The sequence below is a fragment of the Tripterygium wilfordii genome, chromosome 21 (genome assembly GCF_013401445.1).
Source record: "Tripterygium wilfordii isolate XIE 37 chromosome 21, ASM1340144v1, whole genome shotgun sequence".
Taxonomy (NCBI): domain Eukaryota; kingdom Viridiplantae; phylum Streptophyta; class Magnoliopsida; order Celastrales; family Celastraceae; genus Tripterygium; species Tripterygium wilfordii.
Window position 1 is genome coordinate 2,499,975 of NC_052252.1, and position 19,974 is coordinate 2,519,948.

At 37.6% G+C, this 19,974-nt stretch overlaps 4 protein-coding genes across 5 annotated transcripts; 3 read left to right on the forward strand and 1 right to left on the reverse strand.

Moving 5' to 3' along the window:
* Positions 1-1,767: 1,767 nt before the first annotated feature.
* Positions 1,768-7,903, forward strand: LOC119988586 (post-GPI attachment to proteins factor 3-like). Its single transcript, XM_038833669.1, has 6 exons — positions 1,768-1,891; positions 4,232-4,326; positions 4,597-4,858; positions 4,944-5,140; positions 6,610-6,797; positions 7,176-7,903. Exons 2-6 carry the CDS (start codon positions 4,232-4,234, stop codon positions 7,472-7,474), a joined length of 1,041 nt encoding a protein of 346 aa, XP_038689597.1. The 5' UTR covers positions 1,768-1,891; the 3' UTR covers positions 7,475-7,903.
* Positions 7,904-8,294: 391 nt separating this feature from the next.
* On the forward strand, positions 8,295-12,363 carry LOC119988536 (elongation factor 2-like). The gene is made up of 4 exons (XM_038833600.1): positions 8,295-8,408; positions 9,000-9,045; positions 9,148-9,235; positions 9,648-12,363. Exons 2-4 carry the CDS (start codon positions 9,043-9,045, stop codon positions 12,086-12,088), a joined length of 2,532 nt encoding a protein of 843 aa, XP_038689528.1. The 5' UTR covers positions 8,295-8,408; positions 9,000-9,042; the 3' UTR covers positions 12,089-12,363.
* Positions 12,364-13,875: 1,512 nt separating this feature from the next.
* LOC119990018 (BURP domain-containing protein BNM2A-like) lies at positions 13,876-14,910 on the reverse strand. Its single transcript, XM_038835826.1, has 2 exons — positions 14,828-14,910; positions 13,876-14,743 (listed from the first exon to the last, which is right to left on the reverse strand). Exons 1-2 carry the CDS (start codon positions 14,876-14,878, stop codon positions 14,012-14,014), a joined length of 783 nt encoding a protein of 260 aa, XP_038691754.1. The 5' UTR covers positions 14,879-14,910; the 3' UTR covers positions 13,876-14,011.
* Positions 14,911-16,460: 1,550 nt separating this feature from the next.
* LOC119988797 lies at positions 16,461-17,914 on the forward strand. 2 transcript variants are annotated; one of them, XM_038833974.1, is made up of 3 exons: positions 16,461-16,699; positions 16,817-16,949; positions 17,028-17,914. In XM_038833974.1, exons 1-3 carry the CDS (start codon positions 16,655-16,657, stop codon positions 17,690-17,692), a joined length of 843 nt encoding a protein of 280 aa, XP_038689902.1. In that variant the 5' UTR covers positions 16,461-16,654; the 3' UTR covers positions 17,693-17,914. The 2 variants fall into 2 exon arrangements, with proteins under 2 accessions (XP_038689902.1, XP_038689901.1); XM_038833973.1 differs by having other exon boundaries at positions 16,465-16,699; positions 16,817-17,914.
* Positions 17,915-19,974: the final 2,060 nt, after the last annotated feature.

The window sequence follows — 19,974 nt, forward strand, 5'->3', positions numbered from 1 at the left end:
TTGTGAGAGTGTTTTCTCGCTATCTAGTGTATTCAAGTTTTGGTATTCTTGACTAAACGTTGGTTTAGCCTTAATCACGAGTTTTCGACTGCGTCCGATCTTCCTGTAGCCACTCTCTACTAAATATAAACTAAGGCCCATTTCTACCCATTAAGCCTCTAGTGTATCATGGATCCAACTTCTGGGCTTACGTCTAAGTCTTGAAATTTGGACTCAAGTGTGCCATGTGCATTTGAATTTCATAGTCTCGGACATGTGAGTGATATTCCAATGCATTTAATTTAATATCTAAAATTATTTATGTATACTTAGGAGTTGTTAATCGATAATATCATTTCAAGTGCTAGTATACAAATTAGATTGTTTAGGTCGGGATTCATTCCTAGCTAACTCGACCATGATGATTATTATTTGTGAAAGGTTATTGGTGAGAACTTTGTATTTCTATGTTTTTAGGATTCAATTACATCTTTAATGACATCTTATCCTCTCTTCTTCATTGTCATTGACATTTCAAATACTCAAGATTCCAATCCTATGGGTTATGTTACAATAAAGTATGAAAAAGTCCTTGACATTTGGAATCAATTAATCTAATAATCAGTTTTGAGACTTTTAGGCACTCGTGCTAAAAGTGATCAGATTTAAAGCTAATAAACTTGGAATTTTCAATGGAAAAAAAAGGAGACTAGTAAAAGAAAGAATCAAAACTAAATTAATGGTATAATGTGATTAGTATATGTAATATATACATATAGTTTAAAATCTATACTTTAATTTAAAATATATCTTGCATAGATTTTGTCTATTAGAAATTTAATAACATAAAGTGGACGTTTTTGGACTTTATGCATGTGAAAAGCGGCCCTTTAATTTGTAAGTACCAAAACCGACCCTTTTCTATTAAAAAAACCTTTTGTTTGTGGCTATTATTTTTATGTATGCATGGGATATTGCGTTTAGTTATTATGAAAGGAAAGTGATAAAGATCATAGCAACATCGATCCTAAAAATATCCCAATAATGTGTGATATTAATTTATTGAATATAGTGGTATTTTTATGATGTCACCATACACAATAAATGAGTGAGTGTAATACACTGCTGTGATGCTGGATGTGTAACAATGTTGATTTAAGAAAATTTAATTATCAATAAATCTCTCATGCAACATATATAAACTAATAAGGAGGCTAGGGATGATCTCTTTGGTTAGCAAATAATACATTACTTGAGATAAGCCATTGAATGAACGTCGGAGACTCGGAGTGACCACGATCATCCACGGTGGCCATTAGACTTACTGATCAGTTCCTGTTTTAACCTTTTTGGTCCTCTCAGTTGAAGGAAATATTGAGACTCGGTCTCAGGAAGGTAAAAAAAAAAAAGGCACACCACTAAGGTTGTTAAGAAAAATCGATAAAATCGAAATCGACTGTAACGATTGGTTGGTTTTTTATAAAAAAAATTGTACATTTTCCACTAAAAACTGAATGAAAAAACGACCATTTGATCGGTTATATTTATGTGAAAAAAAGGAAAAAACCAAAATCCACCGTTAACACCCCTTCACACCACAATGATAAAACAAGAAAAATTCTATGAGTGGCCGAATTCAACCAAACTATTTTGTTTTTAGAGGAAGAAATTTTATTAGAAAAAAAAAATAAAATGGATTGTGGAAAGGGTTTGGGCCTAAAATGGGCCTAGGGTCTGGCCCATTATAACACGCAGGCCCGTTCTAAGCACGTACTTGTTCTGCTATTCATTTGCGCACTCTCTCTCCCTCTCGAAATCCTGTCAATCTGATATCTGTTTGTGGGTTTAGCACTGACTGAAACCGGAGAAGAAAAGCTTCAGTGCCCAATTTGTTGCAAACGACATTCTAAAGGTATAACTGAAGCAACCCATCTCTCTTTCTAGTTTAATCTATTCTTTCTTTGTTTCTACAAGCTCATTGATTGGACCTCTATTTTGAGGTCCCAATGTCTTTTAATTAGGATGTTCTAGCACTTAGCTAATGTATTTGATTGCGTTTTAGCTTAGTTTTACACTTACAAATGTTTCCTCTTGGTTTTGTAGGAATCGGACCTTGTTCGGGCAAGTTGGAGCACTTTTTGGGCACTTTTTGTTGTGAGGTGTCGGGACACCTCTCAAGGTGTCCAGACACTTAATGTCCGGACACCCACATTAGGTGTCCGGACACTTCCTTTGAAAAATGAGACAGAGCCTATAACGAAGACTTGATGAAGCCCAGGTGTCCGGACACCTTCCGAAGCCGTCCGGACACCTACCGCGGATCTGTAATTTTCTGCACCAAAATTTCAAGGGCATTTGGGGTAAATCATGTATGTAACCAATGGGGAACTATTTTATAAGGGTAGTTAGGTATTTTCCATTGTAAAAAGAGGAGAAAACCCTAAGATTTGTTTTGGGCTCTCTCATTCATTGACTTCTCCAACATGAAGCCACCGTAGGAGTAGTGTAGATCTAGTTTCTCTCTCTAAGTTTTCTTTGTTGTTTTTGGTGCTTTCTCTTGATTTTGTATAAACTCTGATTTAGATGACAATAGATTGGATGTTTATTGCAACAATCATGAGTGGGTAGTTCTCTTCTCTAGTTTCTAATCCCGAATGGTGGATGCAAGGTTTCAATTACTCAAGGTATGCTCAAAGAATCGTAGCTTCGATTTCTCTCTTTTAATTTCGTGATAGTTGTGTGATTGGATCTATGGGAATGACATATTTGATTGTATTCTTGGATTGTCTAGTCTAGGGATTGCATCTAATGTGTTCGATTGAGAATTGTTAAACCCATTGCATGATTTCCTTAATTAATTGAGGTTTTCATTGCATATCTATTAATTATGTGTATTGATGATGGGGTTTTGGGTTAATTTAGGAATGTGCATGGGAGAGTTATGGTTAATTGATCTTTGAGTGTGAAACTAGGGTGTTAGCCAAGCCGAGCCCCAAGGGGGAACATTAATCCATAATATTAGGTGCTTATCCCTTTGCGTTCATCGTAGATTAAGAGACCCGATGGCCTACATGTATGAATTGAAGTCTTATATCCCAATTCTCTTTGCATATGCATGATTGATAGTATCACACAATGCATTGTGTATGGTTGTGTGTGTTTGCAATGATACCTTGAGTATGAGAACCGAGTAGCCACCGGGACGGATTAGAGACTAGGTCTTTAATTAATTGTTTTAAATCCAATTTGTGCTTACTTTGATTACAAAATCGCTCATGCTACCGAGTCATTCGGTCCATTTCTTTTACTGGCTTTTATTTGATGTTCATTGTGTTTATTAGTGTTAGCTAGTCATTTGCATATCATTCACTTCAAATTTGCATTGCTTCCTCGTGGATCGATACCGGACTCACCGGTTTATTACTCGACGATACCCTACACTTGGGGTAAGTACACACACTTTGGTGTCGGTCACTCATTTGATCTAGATACGCATTTCCCCCATCGTCAGCTCTCATTGCATTTGTTATCTGCACATCTGAATAGAATTTGTAGAAGAGAGATATCAAATGCAGTTGTTGAGCTGTATTTTTTTTTTCTGTCAGTGAATTTTGAATGATTACATAATTTGGTATTCTTCACAATCGGGGAACAGAGGTTTTTGCTTAGGCAAAACATTATGGACAAAATGAGAACTGTTTTTCACTTTCTTTCTTTTTTTCCCCCAATGCAATATGATATATATATGTGATACTAAGAACGTTAAGTCGATATTTTTTCCCATTGGAAAATATGAAAGAGAGATTATTATAGACTGTTTTGATTTGAACAACCTGCTTCTTTTAAAGAACCTTACGTATGGCAGGAATTTTCATTTGAATTTCACCTTCAGGACTACTTAATATGTCTTTTTTCCTAAATTTCACCTGGAATGCAACTTCCTGGTCATGTTTATGCATGTATTTTTTAAGGAGGACCAATATTATTAATCTGTCCTGGTCCTGGTGTATCACTGTATCGTATTAAATCCATGCTTTATTAATGAAGTTGGGATATGGGATTTCTCTTGTAAAATAAAAAGGAAAGCTAAAAGTGCAATATGTTTTACTGCTGAATTTGATCCTTGAACATTATTGAATGATGCTGCACTGCACTTCTTGGGAGACATATCTTATATATTACTAGGATCTCAAAAATATGATTCTTGACTTGAGGGTTGAAAATTTGAAATTTTATGCCAATTTCTGATCAGATGGTAGATCGATATTGGATTGCCTTCCTTCTGGTGCTTTCATGCCTTGTTGCACTTTTGGATGCTAGTTCTGCTGATGATGACCCCACTTATCGGTAACTCTATTTATGTGCCTCTTGTTGTAGTACAATGTCTAACATATGGCCGAGTGGTAGAATTGTCGGTCTACAACATAAAGGTCACATGTTCAATTTCTGGAAACAGCCTCTCCACATATTATGTGGGGCTAAAGGTAAAGTCTGCATACATCTTGCTTGTTCTTGAACCCGCCCACTGCGGGAGCCTTGTGCACGGGTGTTGTTTACCTTTTACAATGTCTAACATATATTTCAGCTTCAAATGCAATTTCATGTACTGGGTTGTAGGTCCTGTGTAGGACAATGTGAAAAGAATGGATGTATTGGGGAACGCTGCTTTCTGAACTGTAACTTTTCTTCAAATGGTGTATCCAATAATGGTCCATGGTACATGCAAGAACCTCATTACTTACGGTGGAAGCAATGGGATTGTCAAAGTGATTGCCGTTACAATTGTATTATTGATAGAGAGAAAGAGAGGCAAGGATTTGGTAATGGGCCTATCAAGTATCATGGAAAATGGCCCTTCAAGCATGTGTATGGAATTCAGGTATGCTTACTCTTCCTTTTATACTTGTTTCAAGATGTCTTCATAATTTTATGGACTATTTGTTGATTAGTCACTCATTACCCAGGAACCTGCCTCTGTATCTTTTTCTGTGCTCAACCTTGCAATGCATTTCCATGGTTGTCTATCCTTTTTCATCCTTCTGTACTATAAGTCGCCTCTAAGACAAGATAAGTCGGTGTACCATCAATATTCTACTCTTTGGCATATCTATGGGATTTTGTCAATGAACTCCTGGTTATGGAGTGCTGTTTTTCACAGTCGGTGAGCTTCCTGCTTTCCCTTTTCCTCATTTCGATATTACAATGTGTCTGTCTTTTGGTTATGTCAAAGCATCTCGCCTATAGCAGAATTTAGAGGCTGTTCATGTAGTTATATTACTTTGTCCTGAAGAAGAATATTGTACTGGACAAGATAGATTTGCTTAGCTCTTTGGTCATACAACTTTTGTCTCTTCATTGCACTTCCTATTCATCATGCAACAATTAAATCCTATCATGTAAAACTAGTGCTATAATTCTAGATTTGCGCTATTAGAGAATGTGTGTGTCAATTTTTTTTGAATGATGTAAAAATTATGATAAGAAAAGAAACAACTGGGTGCTACCACTTTAGAGTAGTGCACAACACAGAAAATCTATCTCATCCAATGAAAACTTTGACTTGGATCATTGTTCCTTTTTTACACTATGCCAAAGGTAAAAGGGTAACTAATTGCCAACAGTTTATGGCTTTCAAAGATGATTCTTTCCCATCATATGCCTTTTTTTTTTTTTTTACTATTTTCATTCTTTCATATGTTTACTGGAAGGGCCGTCTCCGACTATTTCCTCAAAGCCCCTTTGAAACTTTCTGGGGGCTATGACCATCCGAATGCCCCTAAGGCGTTACTCCATCAATTTCCAAAAACAATATGTATCCTTCCATCCTCTCTTCCTAACCCACTGTGTTTTTTGGTTAAAATTTGTGAGAATCGTCCATCCTTATTACCATAATCTCCAAAAGAAAATTGATTCTTGTCATTTATGATATATCATCTATCATGACGAAACTTATTCGTTCCCATTTGGAAGTCTTAAAGTGTGTCTAAATTCAAAAAAATTGGAAATTAGGGATCTAATTCTCGGTATCAATAGCCATGAATCATCATTATGTATTTATCATTTTAAGAGAAGGTATTTGAGCATTCTTATTATAATGCATGTTTAATCAACAAAATGGCTGGTTTTGCTTTATAATGTATGGGACACATCCTGTGCTATTGATAGCTGAACATATTGTGTTTGAAAAAGGAAGCACAGAGGAAATGCTAAATTTATCTTTTGTTATAACATTTACACTCTTATGCTACTTATCTTGCCAGAGAATGGGACAGAACAAAACATATGGTTTTGTGCCAAAATACCTATTGGTGGTTCTCTAATGTCTGTACCTTGGGAGAGGAGTTCAATAGAGTCTCCACTTCTTAGCATTTGCAGAAATACACACTGTCATCACTAGAAAATATACTCATTTTTTTTTTTATAATTTTTTTATATAGAAAAGAATCTATTCTCTATATCAGATTCATACATAGATCTCCAGTGTAATTGTAGATCTCAACTAAGAAGCACAAGTCTATATGTGTGTGTGTGTGCGTGTGCATAGTTTTGCATTCGTATTTCGTTGTTGACACAGTATTGTTGATTACTTATCTGTTCACTACATCCTATCCTTGTCTGATTGAACTGCAGAGATGTTGACTTGACTGAGAAGTTAGATTACTCATCTGCGGTTGCGTTAATTGGGTATTCCCTAATTTTGGCCATATTAAGAAGTTTAAGTGTGACAGCTGAGGCTGCAAGAGTGATGGTTGCTGCTCCGCTGCTTGCATTTGTGACTACCCACATATTGTACCTCAACGTGTATAAACTAGATTATGGTATCATATCTATCCTCTCTCATCTTCATTTTTGGTCAAGTTCAAGTTACTGATGACCTATGCAACAAACTTTAAACATTTAGTTGTAACAAACACCTGCGCTATATCATTATTTGAAATTTTCATAATTTCATTTATCATTTCTCCAATACTGGGACATAATTATTATTCTTATTGGATGAATTGGCTTGAGTATAGTTGCATGAGGTTCATGCGATTGCATAATATGTATATTAGGGTGTTAGACTCTCTCTAAATGCCTTGACTGGCCATGGGGTTTTGGTTGCCGCTTGTGTGGTTTTAAGGTTACACAGGGTTGTTTCTGAGTTAGAGACTACGATCCAATTAATTATTTTCTTTTTACCTGACACGTTACAGGTTGGAATATGAAAGTTTGTGTTTTAATGGGAGTGGCTCAACTTCTTGTTTGGTTAATCTGGGCTGGCGTCACTCGTCATCCTTCTCGCTGGAAACTGTGGGTGGCTGTCGTGGGAAGTGCCCTTGCAATTCTGTTAGAAATCTTTGATTTTCCTCCATATCAAGGATTCTTTGATGCACATGCTCTCTGGCACGCTGCCACTATTCCCATTACCTACATATGGTGGAGTTTCATTAGGGACGACGCTGAGTGGCAGACCTATGTCCTTGCTAAAAAGTCGACGAAGAAAGCAAAGTAACCCCGTTACTGAACAAACTTGGAAACCGGTACTCTCTCTCTCCTTGCTTCGACCAGACAAATGGTTTCAGTTTGTTGAATTGGACATAGTTCAAGGCTTTGGTAGAATCTCAAGGGATTATATTAGAGTTTATAGGCAGTCAGGTTACAAGCTTTTGTTCAGAATCAGGTAGCACCAGAAGCAAGTCAAGAGTATCTTCTTCACTCACTGAAGATCATGTCTAACTGTCTAAGATTGAAATTTTTTTGACTGATTGTTTTGCTATTTGTTGTAGAATACCACCTTTTATTTACTGTTTTTCGATCCTAGACTAGATTTTGCACACGTGTAATGTAATCTGATATTAGTTTTTTTTTTTTGTTCTTTCTTCTTTTTTAGACTCTTTTTTATCTGATATTAATCATTTCCATCTAATGAAGAATTTAAACTTTTTCTAGCTAAAATAATATCCCCTTGTTTTTATTTTTCTGCTTTTCCTATGAAGATAAATTACCAAACACCATTACATTATTACATACGATGGTCTAAACGAAAACACAAATTTTTTTTTAAATAACACAGGCAAATATGTTTGCGGTTAGAATAGAACATTGGACACACGTCTAACTTATCCGAAAACACAATTATATCTTGTTGGACAATGCATTAAAATTTTAAAAATGGTGTACCTGAACCTCATTGGATCATTGCCCCAAAAGAAAATTATAAACAAGTTTTGTTTTTTTTCGACAAAAACTTTATTCCTCCAGCTGGGCCCAAATGCAATTGTCTGGCCCAACCCATTAGATAGGAAACCCTAGCTTGGATATCGTCACCCCTCGAACACATATATATCATCCTTGTTATTTCGAGGGCTGCCAGCTGTGGAGACTAAAGAGAGCTGTGCAGCCCAAAACTTCTCTGCTCTCTCTTTCTCTCTCTGTGAGACGTATCTGTAAGTTACTTAATCTCTCTGTTTAGATCGGCAACTACACATATCGTATTGTATTTGTATCTCCTTGTTTCTCTCTTCTCTTTTTTTTTTTGGCTAGCAACTTTTAATTGTTCCTCCGTAAATAAGTCCGCCTTTTCAATTGTGTGTTTCTGTGTATGTATTTGCTTCCGCAGATCTGTTAGTTTTATATATATATATATATATATATATGAGTATCTATGTATGTAGAGACTTTTTTGGTTGCAACAGTGTTAGTTGAGGCTGCAGTTCTGTGTATGGATTACTTCAGGCGCTTACCTTCTTGGTTGAGTTTTGTTAGTGTTTTTTTCTTCTTTGTGGGTAAATGAAATTTCTTGAGATGTAGTTTTGGTGTAAATCTTACTTTAAATGATGTCTTTTAATCTAAAACTTAAATTAAGTTATTTGTATGTTGGGTAGCTAAAGATTAAGGGATAATTGTTGTACTTAACTGCTGGGTTTTTCCCCCTTATATGTGGTTGGTTGTTTTTCGATTGGGTTATTGTTTGAGCATGCACAGTGTTCTAATTCTTGAAGCAAGTTGATATAATTTAGATGTCCCCTTACGCGCAGGTTCTTTTACAAAGTTAGTTTGGAAACTTAAAGACTAGTCAAGATGGTGAGTACTTTATGACACTTTATTTTACTTGTTTGAGCTCTGTTTTCCTTTTATTTCTTGCTCTTCTTTGTTCTAAGCAAGTTAAACTTGTAAAATCTGCAGGTGAAGTTTACTGCTGAGGAGCTTCGCAGGATTATGGACCTGAAGCATAATATTCGTAATATGTCCGTTATTGCTCATGTTGATCATGGTACGAATTCTGTAGTGTGCTTCCATCCGTTTACCATCGACTGTGTAATATTCTTGTGTATTATTTTATTTCATTTGTATGTGACAATTAGTCAACTTTTTTTTCCCAATTTGGAGAAGTGTTAATGGCTATCTCCTAATTACATTTTTTCTCTACCGGATGTCGTGCGCATGCATATGGGTTGAGGCTTTAATGTGATAAGAAATAAATGTCAACTTCAGTTTTTGAAATGATTTTTCTTTGGTGCTGGTACCAAGCTTTTTCCTTAACCTGTTGTAACTGTTGGTTGTTTCTTACTATACAATTGATTTGCTTGTTCTGTAGACTTATCACTCAACTATTTTTGATCCTTCAAACCTACTTTTTTGTTATTGTTCACCTCTCATGGTCCTATTTTTTCTCTCGCTTGTAGGGAAGTCAACACTTACTGATTCTCTTGTGGCTGCTGCTGGTATCATTGCTCAAGAAGTTGCTGGGGATGTACGTATGACTGACACCCGGGCCGATGAGGCTGAGCGTGGCATTACCATTAAGTCAACTGGTATCTCTCTTTATTATGAGATGAGTGATGTCTCTTTGAAGAGCTACAAGGGGGAAAGACAAGGCAATGAGTACCTCATCAATCTCATTGACTCTCCTGGGCACGTTGACTTTTCATCTGAAGTCACTGCCGCACTTCGTATCACTGATGGTGCACTAGTGGTGGTAGATTGTATTGAGGGAGTTTGTGTCCAGACGGAAACCGTGCTTCGGCAGGCCCTTGGTGAAAGGATCAGGCCTGTCTTGACTGTAAACAAGATGGACAGGTGTTTTCTTGAGTTGCAGGTTGATGGAGAAGAGGCTTACCAAACTTTCCAGAGGGTAATTGAGAATGCTAACGTCATCATGGCTACCTATGAAGATCCTCTACTTGGTGATGTTCAGGTCTACCCTGAGAAAGGAACGGTTGCTTTCTCTGCTGGATTGCATGGTTGGGCTTTTACTCTAACCAACTTTGCCAAGATGTATGCATCCAAGTTTGGAGTTGATGAGGGAAAGATGATGGAAAGGCTCTGGGGTGAGAACTACTTCGACCCAGCGACAAAGAAGTGGACCAGCAAGAACTCTGGCTCTCCTACCTGCAAGCGTGGTTTTGTTCAGTTCTGCTATGAACCCATTAAGCAGATTATTAACACTTGCATGAATGACCAGAAAGACAAGCTTTGGCCTATGTTGCAGAAGCTTGGTGTTACCATGAAGTCTGATGAGAAGGACTTGATGGGGAAGGCACTGATGAAGCGTGTCATGCAGACCTGGCTCCCAGCAAGTTCTGCCTTACTGGAGATGATGATATTTCACCTTCCCTCTCCTGCCACGGCTCAAAAGTACCGTGTTGAAAACTTGTATGAGGGTCCCATGGATGATCAGTATGCTACTGCTATTAGGAACTGTGATCCTGATGGTCCTCTCATGCTTTATGTGTCAAAGATGATTCCTGCTTCTGACAAAGGTAGATTCTTTGCTTTTGGGCGTGTATTCGCTGGAAAGGTTTCAACAGGTGTGAAAGTTCGGATCATGGGTCCTAACTATGTCCCTGGTGAGAAGAAAGACTTATATGTTAAGAATGTGCAGAGAACTGTTATCTGGATGGGCAAGAAACAAGAAACTGTTGAAGATGTTCCATGTGGTAACACAGTGGCATTGGTTGGCTTGGATCAGTTTATTACCAAGAATGCTACCTTGACAAATGAGAAGGAAGTCGATGCTCACCCAATCCGTGCTATGAAGTTCTCTGTTTCACCTGTCGTTCGTGTAGCTGTTCAGTGCAAGGTTGCTTCTGACCTTCCCAAGCTCGTTGAAGGTTTGAAACGTTTGGCCAAGTCGGATCCTATGGTTGTTTGTACCATTGAAGAGTCAGGGGAGCACATTATTGCCGGTGCAGGAGAGCTCCATCTTGAAATCTGTTTGAAGGATCTGCAGGATGATTTCATGGGTGGTGCTGAGATTGTTAAGTCTGATCCTGTTGTGTCATTCCGAGAAACTGTGCTCGAGAAGTCCTGCCGCACGGTGATGAGCAAGTCCCCCAACAAGCACAATCGTCTCTACATGGAAGCACGTCCGCTGGAGGAAGGTCTTGCTGAGGCCATTGATGACGGCCGTATCGGTCCACGTGATGATCCCAAGGTCCGTTCTAAGATCTTGTCTGAGGAGTTTGGGTGGGACAAAGATCTTGCCAAGAAAATTTGGTGTTTTGGGCCTGAGACAACTGGCCCGAACATGGTGGTTGATATGTGTAAAGGGGTTCAGTACCTGAATGAAATTAAGGACTCTGTTGTTGCTGGCTTTCAGTGGGCATCTAAGGAAGGTGCATTAGCTGAAGAGAATATGAGGGGTATCTGTTTTGAAGTCTGTGATGTTGTTCTTCACGCTGATGCTATCCACAGAGGTGGTGGTCAGGTCATTCCAACCGCTAGGAGGGTTATTTATGCTTCCCAGCTTACTGCCAAGCCCAGGCTACTTGAGCCAGTTTATCTGGTCGAGATCCAGGCCCCAGAGCAGGCTCTTGGTGGTATTTACAGTGTTCTTAACCAGAAACGTGGTCATGTCTTTGAAGAAATGCAGAGGCCCGGAACCCCACTCTATAACATCAAGGCTTACCTTCCAGTCGTAGAGTCATTTGGTTTCTCTGGCAATTTGAGGGCTGCAACCTCTGGTCAGGCCTTCCCTCAGTGTGTGTTTGATCATTGGGATATGATGACATCAGATCCATTGGATCCCACATCACAGGCTGCAACTCTTGTTCATGATATCCGTAAGAGGAAGGGATTGAAGGAGCAGATGACCCCTCTGTCAGAGTTCGAGGACAAGCTGTAAGCAATCAAAAAATTTATTCTTCCCATGGAACAATGTTTTACTTACAGAGGATTACGTTGGGCAGTGTCATTTTTTGCTGCCCTCTTTTCTTGTTGTTTAAATGTGGAGTTGTAGTCTTTGTGACATTGAAAGACAAGACACTTGTTCTGTGTTAGTTATAAAAAGCTTTTATCGTTATGGGGTTTAGGCCTATGTCAGGTCTGGATTTGGTGTTATGTTTTTCACTAAATTATTTACTTTGGTTGAGTTACTTCTGGTTCTTGACCTTCACTTTATACTGCATGTGTTTGATTGATGGATTCCTCTGATGATTCAGACTATAAACTGCAGACTATAAACCGAAGTAGGGTATTTCTTCTGTTTTTCATTGTTTCATTGTTTTGTTCTAAGCAAGGGCTCTACTATAAATGATATTGTTTCTGACTATAGTTTTGATCGTCTTTTAATGGTGGATTGCATTGCTTTAAAGTCGCTGATCTGCCTTAGCTTTTGTGTACAATGAATTGCAAGCTTGTTTTGATTATTTGTGATTGACAAATAGAAATGATTAATTAATGGGTTATTATTATTAAAGATTCCAAGTTTGGGCCCCCTTTGTCCCGAAATGGTTTAAGTAATCTGACTGAGCGCCTTCTATCTGGAAAATCCTGGAAGGCCGTGGGGACACCCTTGTCCTGACATCTATGGACAAGTTTACTCCAGAGCGCCCTTCCTCGAGGAAGCCTGTGTTGTCCGGACAACATCTTCACCCTGTCCGGATAGCAGCAACTGCAAACTAGCAGCTCCAAAACTACAATTTTATTATTTCAACCAAGAAAGAAACAATGGATGTTGCATTGATTGGCATTTTTATTAGTTAGTAAGATGATTCATGCAAAAACCAACAATTTTACCTCCATCTCTCTGTGATTGATCTCCTAAAATGATCAACCAAATCATGGAGATTTGTGCCAAATTATTATCCCCACCAAATTTGTCCAAACTAGAATATGATGGTCTGTATGATCTATCTCACCAAAGAAGGAACAATTTTTTGTTATCGAATAGCTTTACTATAACACAAATCTTCATGTCCTTATCCTGTATCTTATTTGCCTTGGCTAAAGTAATGAAATCTTATAGTGTACAAGTTTCACCTTTATAAAATGGTGTGATTATAATAAACATTGATCTACAATAGGAGAAAGAAAAATGGAGATTGAGATAATATCAAGAGAGTACATCAAACCCTCTTCACCCACGCCTAAACATCTAAGAACCCATGTCATCTCTCTCCTTGATCAATTTGCCCCTCCAGTATATGTTTCCTTCATAATCTTTTTCGCTGCAAACCAAGGTGACTCCATCTCCTCCTCCAAGAGATCACAAGTGTCGAAACAATCTTTATCCACTCTTCATTATCTGCTCGCTGGAAGGATTATCCACGATACTTCCTTTGATTGTAACACGGTTGGTAGGCTACTCTTCCTGGAACAGAAATTCAAGACAATTCGGGACCATTAATTTATGTGACTATGAATCTGTGACAATATTAATATTAATTGTCAATTCTCTATCTGAGTAGTCTGTTTCATGTTCTGTACGTATAGCTCTATAAGAAAATGAAATAATTAAACTTAATCTCTTAATTACTAAACAAATTAAGAAACTTGTCCTACATCAATCAATCATGGTTGTGTTCTTCGACACAAAAGAAGCACCGGTTTTGGTTGGAGAGAACTTATAGACAACACCTACTCTACACCTAGTTCCCTCTCCGGTCTCTATTAATAAGCATTTTATATAGATAGATAGATAGATTGATAAATATAATGACACAGCTTCAATACATAAACATAACATATAAGCACATGAATCAACACAAGGTTTATTTATTTTTATTACATAATTAATTTCCTTGCAAGCAATTTAATATGGTAGATTCTAGAGATGATCCATGTTTGATTTTGGCTGAACCCAAAGAAGATGTCCTTCAGGGAAGATGTGACACACCGGGGAGGAGCCTGGTTTGGTATTTAAAACTCTGAATGAAATGTGGTTTGGATTCCAATTCGTGGTGTCCATATGACAAGCAGCATAAGTATCAAACCTATCTCCATCATTACCTTTTAGTAAAATCCGGAAAGCCTTGGTTTCACTATCAAATTGGTGATGACAATGATAAACCTTGTAAGGGTAGGGCATCGGATGACACCCTATCAGCTTTCGAATCGGAATCTCTTTGAAATCCATGATAGTATACCTATTTGAATTCCCGATTGACATGGCATCGTGTGTCGTGGTTAGGACCTTGACCTCAGTCTTCGGTCCAAAAATGGTGTGTACAAATTCGAGTAAAGACTCGACAGAGGTTGCACAAGCCTTGGCCTCTCCTTGTATGGGTTCGGATTCACATCCTCTGAGGGTATCTTGCATTGCTTTAACTCTAGTAGAACCTCGCGGGATTGAGAGGAGTTGAAGAATATTTGGGAGCTCAGACAATGAGAAAGGTAATGAATCGGCTTCTTCTTTGGACAACAAATGAGAAGAAGAGGAAGTGCCATCAACTTTAAGCTTGACCGTGAAAGGTTTTCCGACGCCTAAATCATCAATGCTGAAGAAGCGCTCAATGTGAGCAGCAACATTGCTTTCGTCCAATCCATTGCCATAGCCACACTGCACTGCCACTAACTAAGATGAAATTCATGATTCAACAAGTAATTTCATGATCAATGTTCGCTATTGTTAGGAAAGACGTACCTTAGTTACGAACAGAAGACACAAGATCATTATCCCATGACGAAGAGCCATTCTTCTTCTTTGGCAATGGAGATAGTAGAGAGGCAAGCAATATGTCGATAGAAAAAGCGGACAAAGTGATCCAATAAATTAAAAGTGAAAGAATCCAAATAATTACATTTGGCCATGCTGCCAATAAAAAAAGATATTGACATTGGAATTTTGTGATAATTAAGGTCCGCAAGCACATGCATTATTGCCATCCTCCAGTACATGTGAATGCACTCCGATCCATTTGTAACTTTCATGTTACGTGTAGGCCTCCAGTGACACTAGCCCACCCAACTCTCATATTCTCCTAACTCATAAGCCCACCCAGATCCAATCCACTACTTTGACCCAGCCCTCCTATTCTCCTCAAGTCCTAAGCCACTCTATGTCAGTATGTCTGATGTCTATATATCCTAGAAACTGCTCGCCAACTAGAGAGTGAAGGTTGTGCTTGCAGAGGCCGTGCACATTAAATGCAAACTCTGAATCAATGGAGAAATCGTCATTGAGAATTGTAGTACCCCGGGGTTTCGGTCATGCCCAAGTTACAACCCTACGAGCGGAGTCCTACTCGGAAGGGATATATACTCGTGCATTGCGAGACTTTAGTCGGGTCTACAAATAAATGAAGCTAGTGCGAGTGAAATCCCATACTAGCAAAGTCCCACCGTGATGTTCGAATTAAGTCAAAAGACGAATCATTTGTGTTCAAGTTAGCTATGCAGAATGGAAAAAATAAACCTAGCCAAAATGATAATTTGTATTGAGTTTCAAATAAAATTACAACTATAAGTTCTCGATCAAGGTTTTCATTGCTTGAAGGTAACAAAAATGTATTTTTTTGTGCTTCAAAGAATACACAAAACTTTCCTCCAATTGTTATCGATGAAATTTAAAAGATAACGTATGCCATCACAAAAATCTCAAATATAATATAACCAAGCTAGCTCTAATACCAACTTGTTTTTATGTGAATAAACGAAAAAATCCAAAATAATCACGTATGGGAGTTCAAAAGAGGTATATCTTTGAGTTGTGTGGGATTGTATTGGATAAAATAATTGATTTGGGTACCCCATGACATTGGAATCTTGTGATAGTTAAGGTCCCTACATGCATTATTGTCACCACATCATATGTGATGTTGAAATGTCCCTATGTGAATGCATTATTTAGTTGTCTAAGCAAAGCAAATCTGCAATTTTTTATCCTTCTGTCGTGCATTGATGGATACCATTTTTTTTTTGTTTATTTCTTTTTATCCATTAAGCCATTAACATCGCGTTATGTGATTTATCCATTGAAACTGGTAATCATATTAAACTGTAAACATCAAATTCTAAAAAAATTCATTTATGAATTGACTATATACAACGCAGGCTTCGGCTTCACCTTCACCAACTGTAAATCAAGAACCCTAGAAAATCCAAACACAACTCAAATATACCCTTATTAGACTAATTAATCTATACAATCATTTGTCATTTCTTGTTCATTATTTTATTTCTTGTGATAAAGATTTAATAATGATCAAGACATTTTTATATTAAGTGATAGTACATCCTCTAGAACTTTTATATTGGAATGGGTTCCAACAGATATTCCTCCCATGCATTGTAGAGATGGCACTCACGTGCTATCTCTTCACAAACATCTACTACTGATTTTTTTAAAAAATTTTTTTTATTATGTGAGTGGTTTTGAGGGTTTTTGCATGGCTTAGTCATCTCTCTATATAAGAAGAGTCATCACAGTAAGCTTTGCATCACATCCAACAAAACATATATACCTACAACCATGGGTAGTTCCTCGGCCTTCTTTACTCTTCTGTCACTTCTCTTGGTATGTATTCTTTCAAGCAATAAAGAAATCTTGAATATACATTGATTAGCAAGAATTTCCTTCTTTTTTTGGGTTTCCAATATTAATTAACTACTTTGTCATTTTCTCATGGAGTAGGTCATCACTGATGCAAGAATGGACCCGATCGATGCTCTGAAACCAGCTCTTGAAGCCCATGGCTTGGATCTCCATGTTAAGATTACGTCCGATTTTGATAAGGATGTTTCAGGGAAGATTATGTCTGGTTTTGGTTCGGATGAGAAAGCAAATTATTTCACGTATGATCAGCGGCCGAAGGATGTTTCAGGGAAGATTACGTCTGATTTTGGTTCGGATGAGAAAGCAAATTATTTCACGTATGATCAGCGGCCGAAGGATGTTTCAGGGAAGATTACGTCTGATTTTGGTTCGGATGAGAAAGCAAATTATTTCACGTATGATCAACGGCCCAAGGATGTTTCAGGGAAGATTACGTCTGGTTTTGGTTTGGATGAGAAAACAAATTATTTCACGTACGATCAATCGCCCAAGGATGTTTCAGGAAAGATTACGTCTGCTTTTGGTTCGGATGAGAAAGCAAATTATTTCACGTACGATCAATCGCCCAAGGATGTTTCAGGGAAGATTACGTCTGCTTTTGGTTCGGATGAGAAAGCAAATTATTTCACGTACGATCAACAGCCTAAGGATGTTTCAGGGAAGATTACATCTGCTTTTGGTCTGGATGAGAAAGCAAATTTTTTCACGTACGATCAACGGCCCAAGGATGTTTTAGGGAAGATTACGTCTGGTTTTGGTTCGGATGAGAAAGCAAATTATTTCACGTACGATCAACAGCCCAAGGATGTTTCAGGGAAGATTACATCTGCTTTTGGTCCGGATAAGAAAGCAAATTATTTCACGTACGATCAACAGCCCAAGGATGTTTCAGGGAAGATTACGTCTGCTTTTGATCCGGATGAGAAAGCAAATTATTTCACTTACGATAGTTGATAGGATCAATTATGTGTTCGGTTCTTTAATTGATCTTCCTGTGTTTTCGGTTTCTGCGGTGCTAATTCTTTGTGTGTCCCATCTCATGATGGATGTAATGTTATGTACCTTCCGGTACTTAGTTTCTATGTGCGTCCCATCTCATGATGGATGTAATATTATGTACCTAATAAGTGCACCCTGCAATGCATATTGTACTTAAATATTGTGTTTATTTGTTTCTTTCTTTCCTTTTTTTTTTTTTTTTGCCGCTGAGTATTAGTTTGGTTTTCCTTCTTATTTGTTTGCATTGTAAAGCAGGCACTCACGTGGTGTCTCTTCACAAACATCTACTACTGATTAGTTTATTTTTTATTATGTGAGGGGTTTTGAGGGTTTTTCCATGGCCTAGACCTCTCTTTATATAAGAAGAGTCATCACAATAAACTTTGCATTACATCCAACAAAACATATATGCCTAAAACCCTGAGTAGTTCCTTGGCCTTCTTTACTCTTCTGTCACTTCTCCTGGTACGTATTCTTTCAAGCAAGAAAGAAATCATGAATATACATTGATTAGCATGAAATTTCCAATTCTCTACAAATGATGTTCAGTCTGGTTTTGATCTGCATGAGAAAGCAAATTGGTTTCCACTACACCCAACGATATTTCATAGAAGATTACGTTTGTTATCGATCCTAGTGAGAAAGTAAATCTTTTATTTTATAATCGACAAACTCAAGGATGTTTCAGAGAATATTACGTCTGATATTGATCCTAGTGAGAAAGCTAGCAAGTCTTTCATTTTATGATCAACAACGCATTGATGTTTCACAGAAGATTACGTCTGATATTGATCCTAGTGAGAAAGCTAGCAAATCTTTCATTTTATGATCAACAACGCATTGATGTTTCACAGAAGATTACGTCTGATATTGATCCCAGTGAGAAAGCTAGATAATCTTTCATTTTATGATATGTTAAAAGGATCAATGATGTGTTTAGTATGTTTGGTGCACCCAATGTCACTGCATTTTCTATATTTTCATGGCTTCATCCGAGCTAATTGTATGTGTGTCCACCTCATGATTGATGTAACATATTTACCTGTTAGTAATTAGTATACCATTAGGGCTTGTTTGAATTGATATTTAAGAGAGTTAAGTGAGGAGGGTTAAGGAGGGAGGAGCAACTTCACCTTGCTTGGATTGGAGAAGGGAGAGTTAAGTGGGGTGGAGGAGAGGGGATGTTTTCCCTCACTTAACTCTCCAACTCAACATTTTGTAACTCCTCAATGTGAAGGGTTTGTAAGGTGAGAGAAAAGCTTATTTATTATCTTTTAACTCTACTTAACTATACTAAGTAACTCTACCTTCTATCCAAGTAAAGGTGAGTGAAGGTAGTCCCTCGCCCCCTCTCCCATAACTCCCCCTCACTTTAACTCTCCCTCCCATAACTCTACTTAACGTTTTATTTTTCAATCCAAGAAAGGCCGTAACGTGCTTGTTGGGCTTAAATGTTGTGTTTTTTTTTAATGTAACATATATACCCGTCAGTAATAAGTGCACCATTAGTGCCTGTACTTAAATGTTGTTTTTTTTTTGCTGGGCATTATTTTGTTTGAGAGATCATACAAAAAAGACTCATATCATATTTCAGATAGTTCAAATCATGTAATTTAATGTGGGTCTCATTGTCTCCTTCACAAACCGGCTTACAAGGGAGGAGGAAAAGCCACTACTCTAAAATATACTAGAACAAGTTATAGTACCCAAACGATGTGAGATTTTATTTGAAGAGACAAAATAACTATTTTAACTTCTTCCAGTGAAGGAAGGAACGAAGTGACTTTCAGAATCTGGGGACTGGTTCAAACTGGACTGGAAGGGAGGAGGAATGTGTTGGAAGTTAGCAAACTAGGTCAAATAGAAGATTGGGTTAGTGGATAAGTGGAGAATAAGGACCTTGCTTGTAGGCAAGGTTGGTTGCATGAGACCTATTCTTACGCAATCACTTTAGTCTGTTATGATAATGTAATTAGTTTTTATTTCTTCCTTGTTTTACGCATGTAATATCCCTATATATGGGTCCTGCAAATTGAGTTTTAATGAATAAGCGAAATCGTTTTTTCTCCATTATGTTTATCCTTAATTTGTTCTGGAGAGTTAGTATTCATCTTTAACCAAAAGATAAGAGTTCAGTTTAAACACCAACACAGTGGTATCAGAGCTTTTCACGATCGTGGGAGATGGCGTCCAACTTGGTTCAGCTACAAGTACCTGAATTAAAGAAAGATAATTAT

Bases quoted from the DNA above. Each gene is read 5' to 3' on its own strand.
- LOC119988586 (XM_038833669.1), top strand. From the start codon at position 4,232: ATGGTAGATCGATATTGGATTGCCTTCCTTCTGGTGCTTTCATGCCTT. The intron at 4,327-4,596 runs GTAACTCTATTT...ACTGGGTTGTAG, and splicing joins GATGATGACCCCACTTATCG to GTCCTGTGTAGGACAATGTG. The intron at 4,859-4,943 runs GTATGCTTACTC...CTCATTACCCAG, and splicing joins AGCATGTGTATGGAATTCAG to GAACCTGCCTCTGTATCTTT.
- LOC119988536 (XM_038833600.1), top strand. The intron at 9,236-9,647 runs GTACGAATTCTG...TCTCGCTTGTAG, and splicing joins TATTGCTCATGTTGATCATG to GGAAGTCAACACTTACTGAT.
- LOC119990018 (XM_038835826.1), bottom strand. From the start codon at position 14,878: ATGGCTCTTCGTCATGGGATAATGATCTTGTGTCTTCTGTTCGTAACT. The intron at 14,744-14,827 runs GTACGTCTTTCC...GTGGCAGTGCAG, and splicing joins GTCTTCTGTTCGTAACTAAG to TGTGGCTATGGCAATGGATT.
- LOC119988797 (XM_038833973.1), top strand. From the start codon at position 16,655: ATGGGTAGTTCCTCGGCCTTCTTTACTCTTCTGTCACTTCTCTTG. The intron at 16,700-16,816 runs GTATGTATTCTT...CTCATGGAGTAG, and splicing joins CTCTTCTGTCACTTCTCTTG to GTCATCACTGATGCAAGAAT.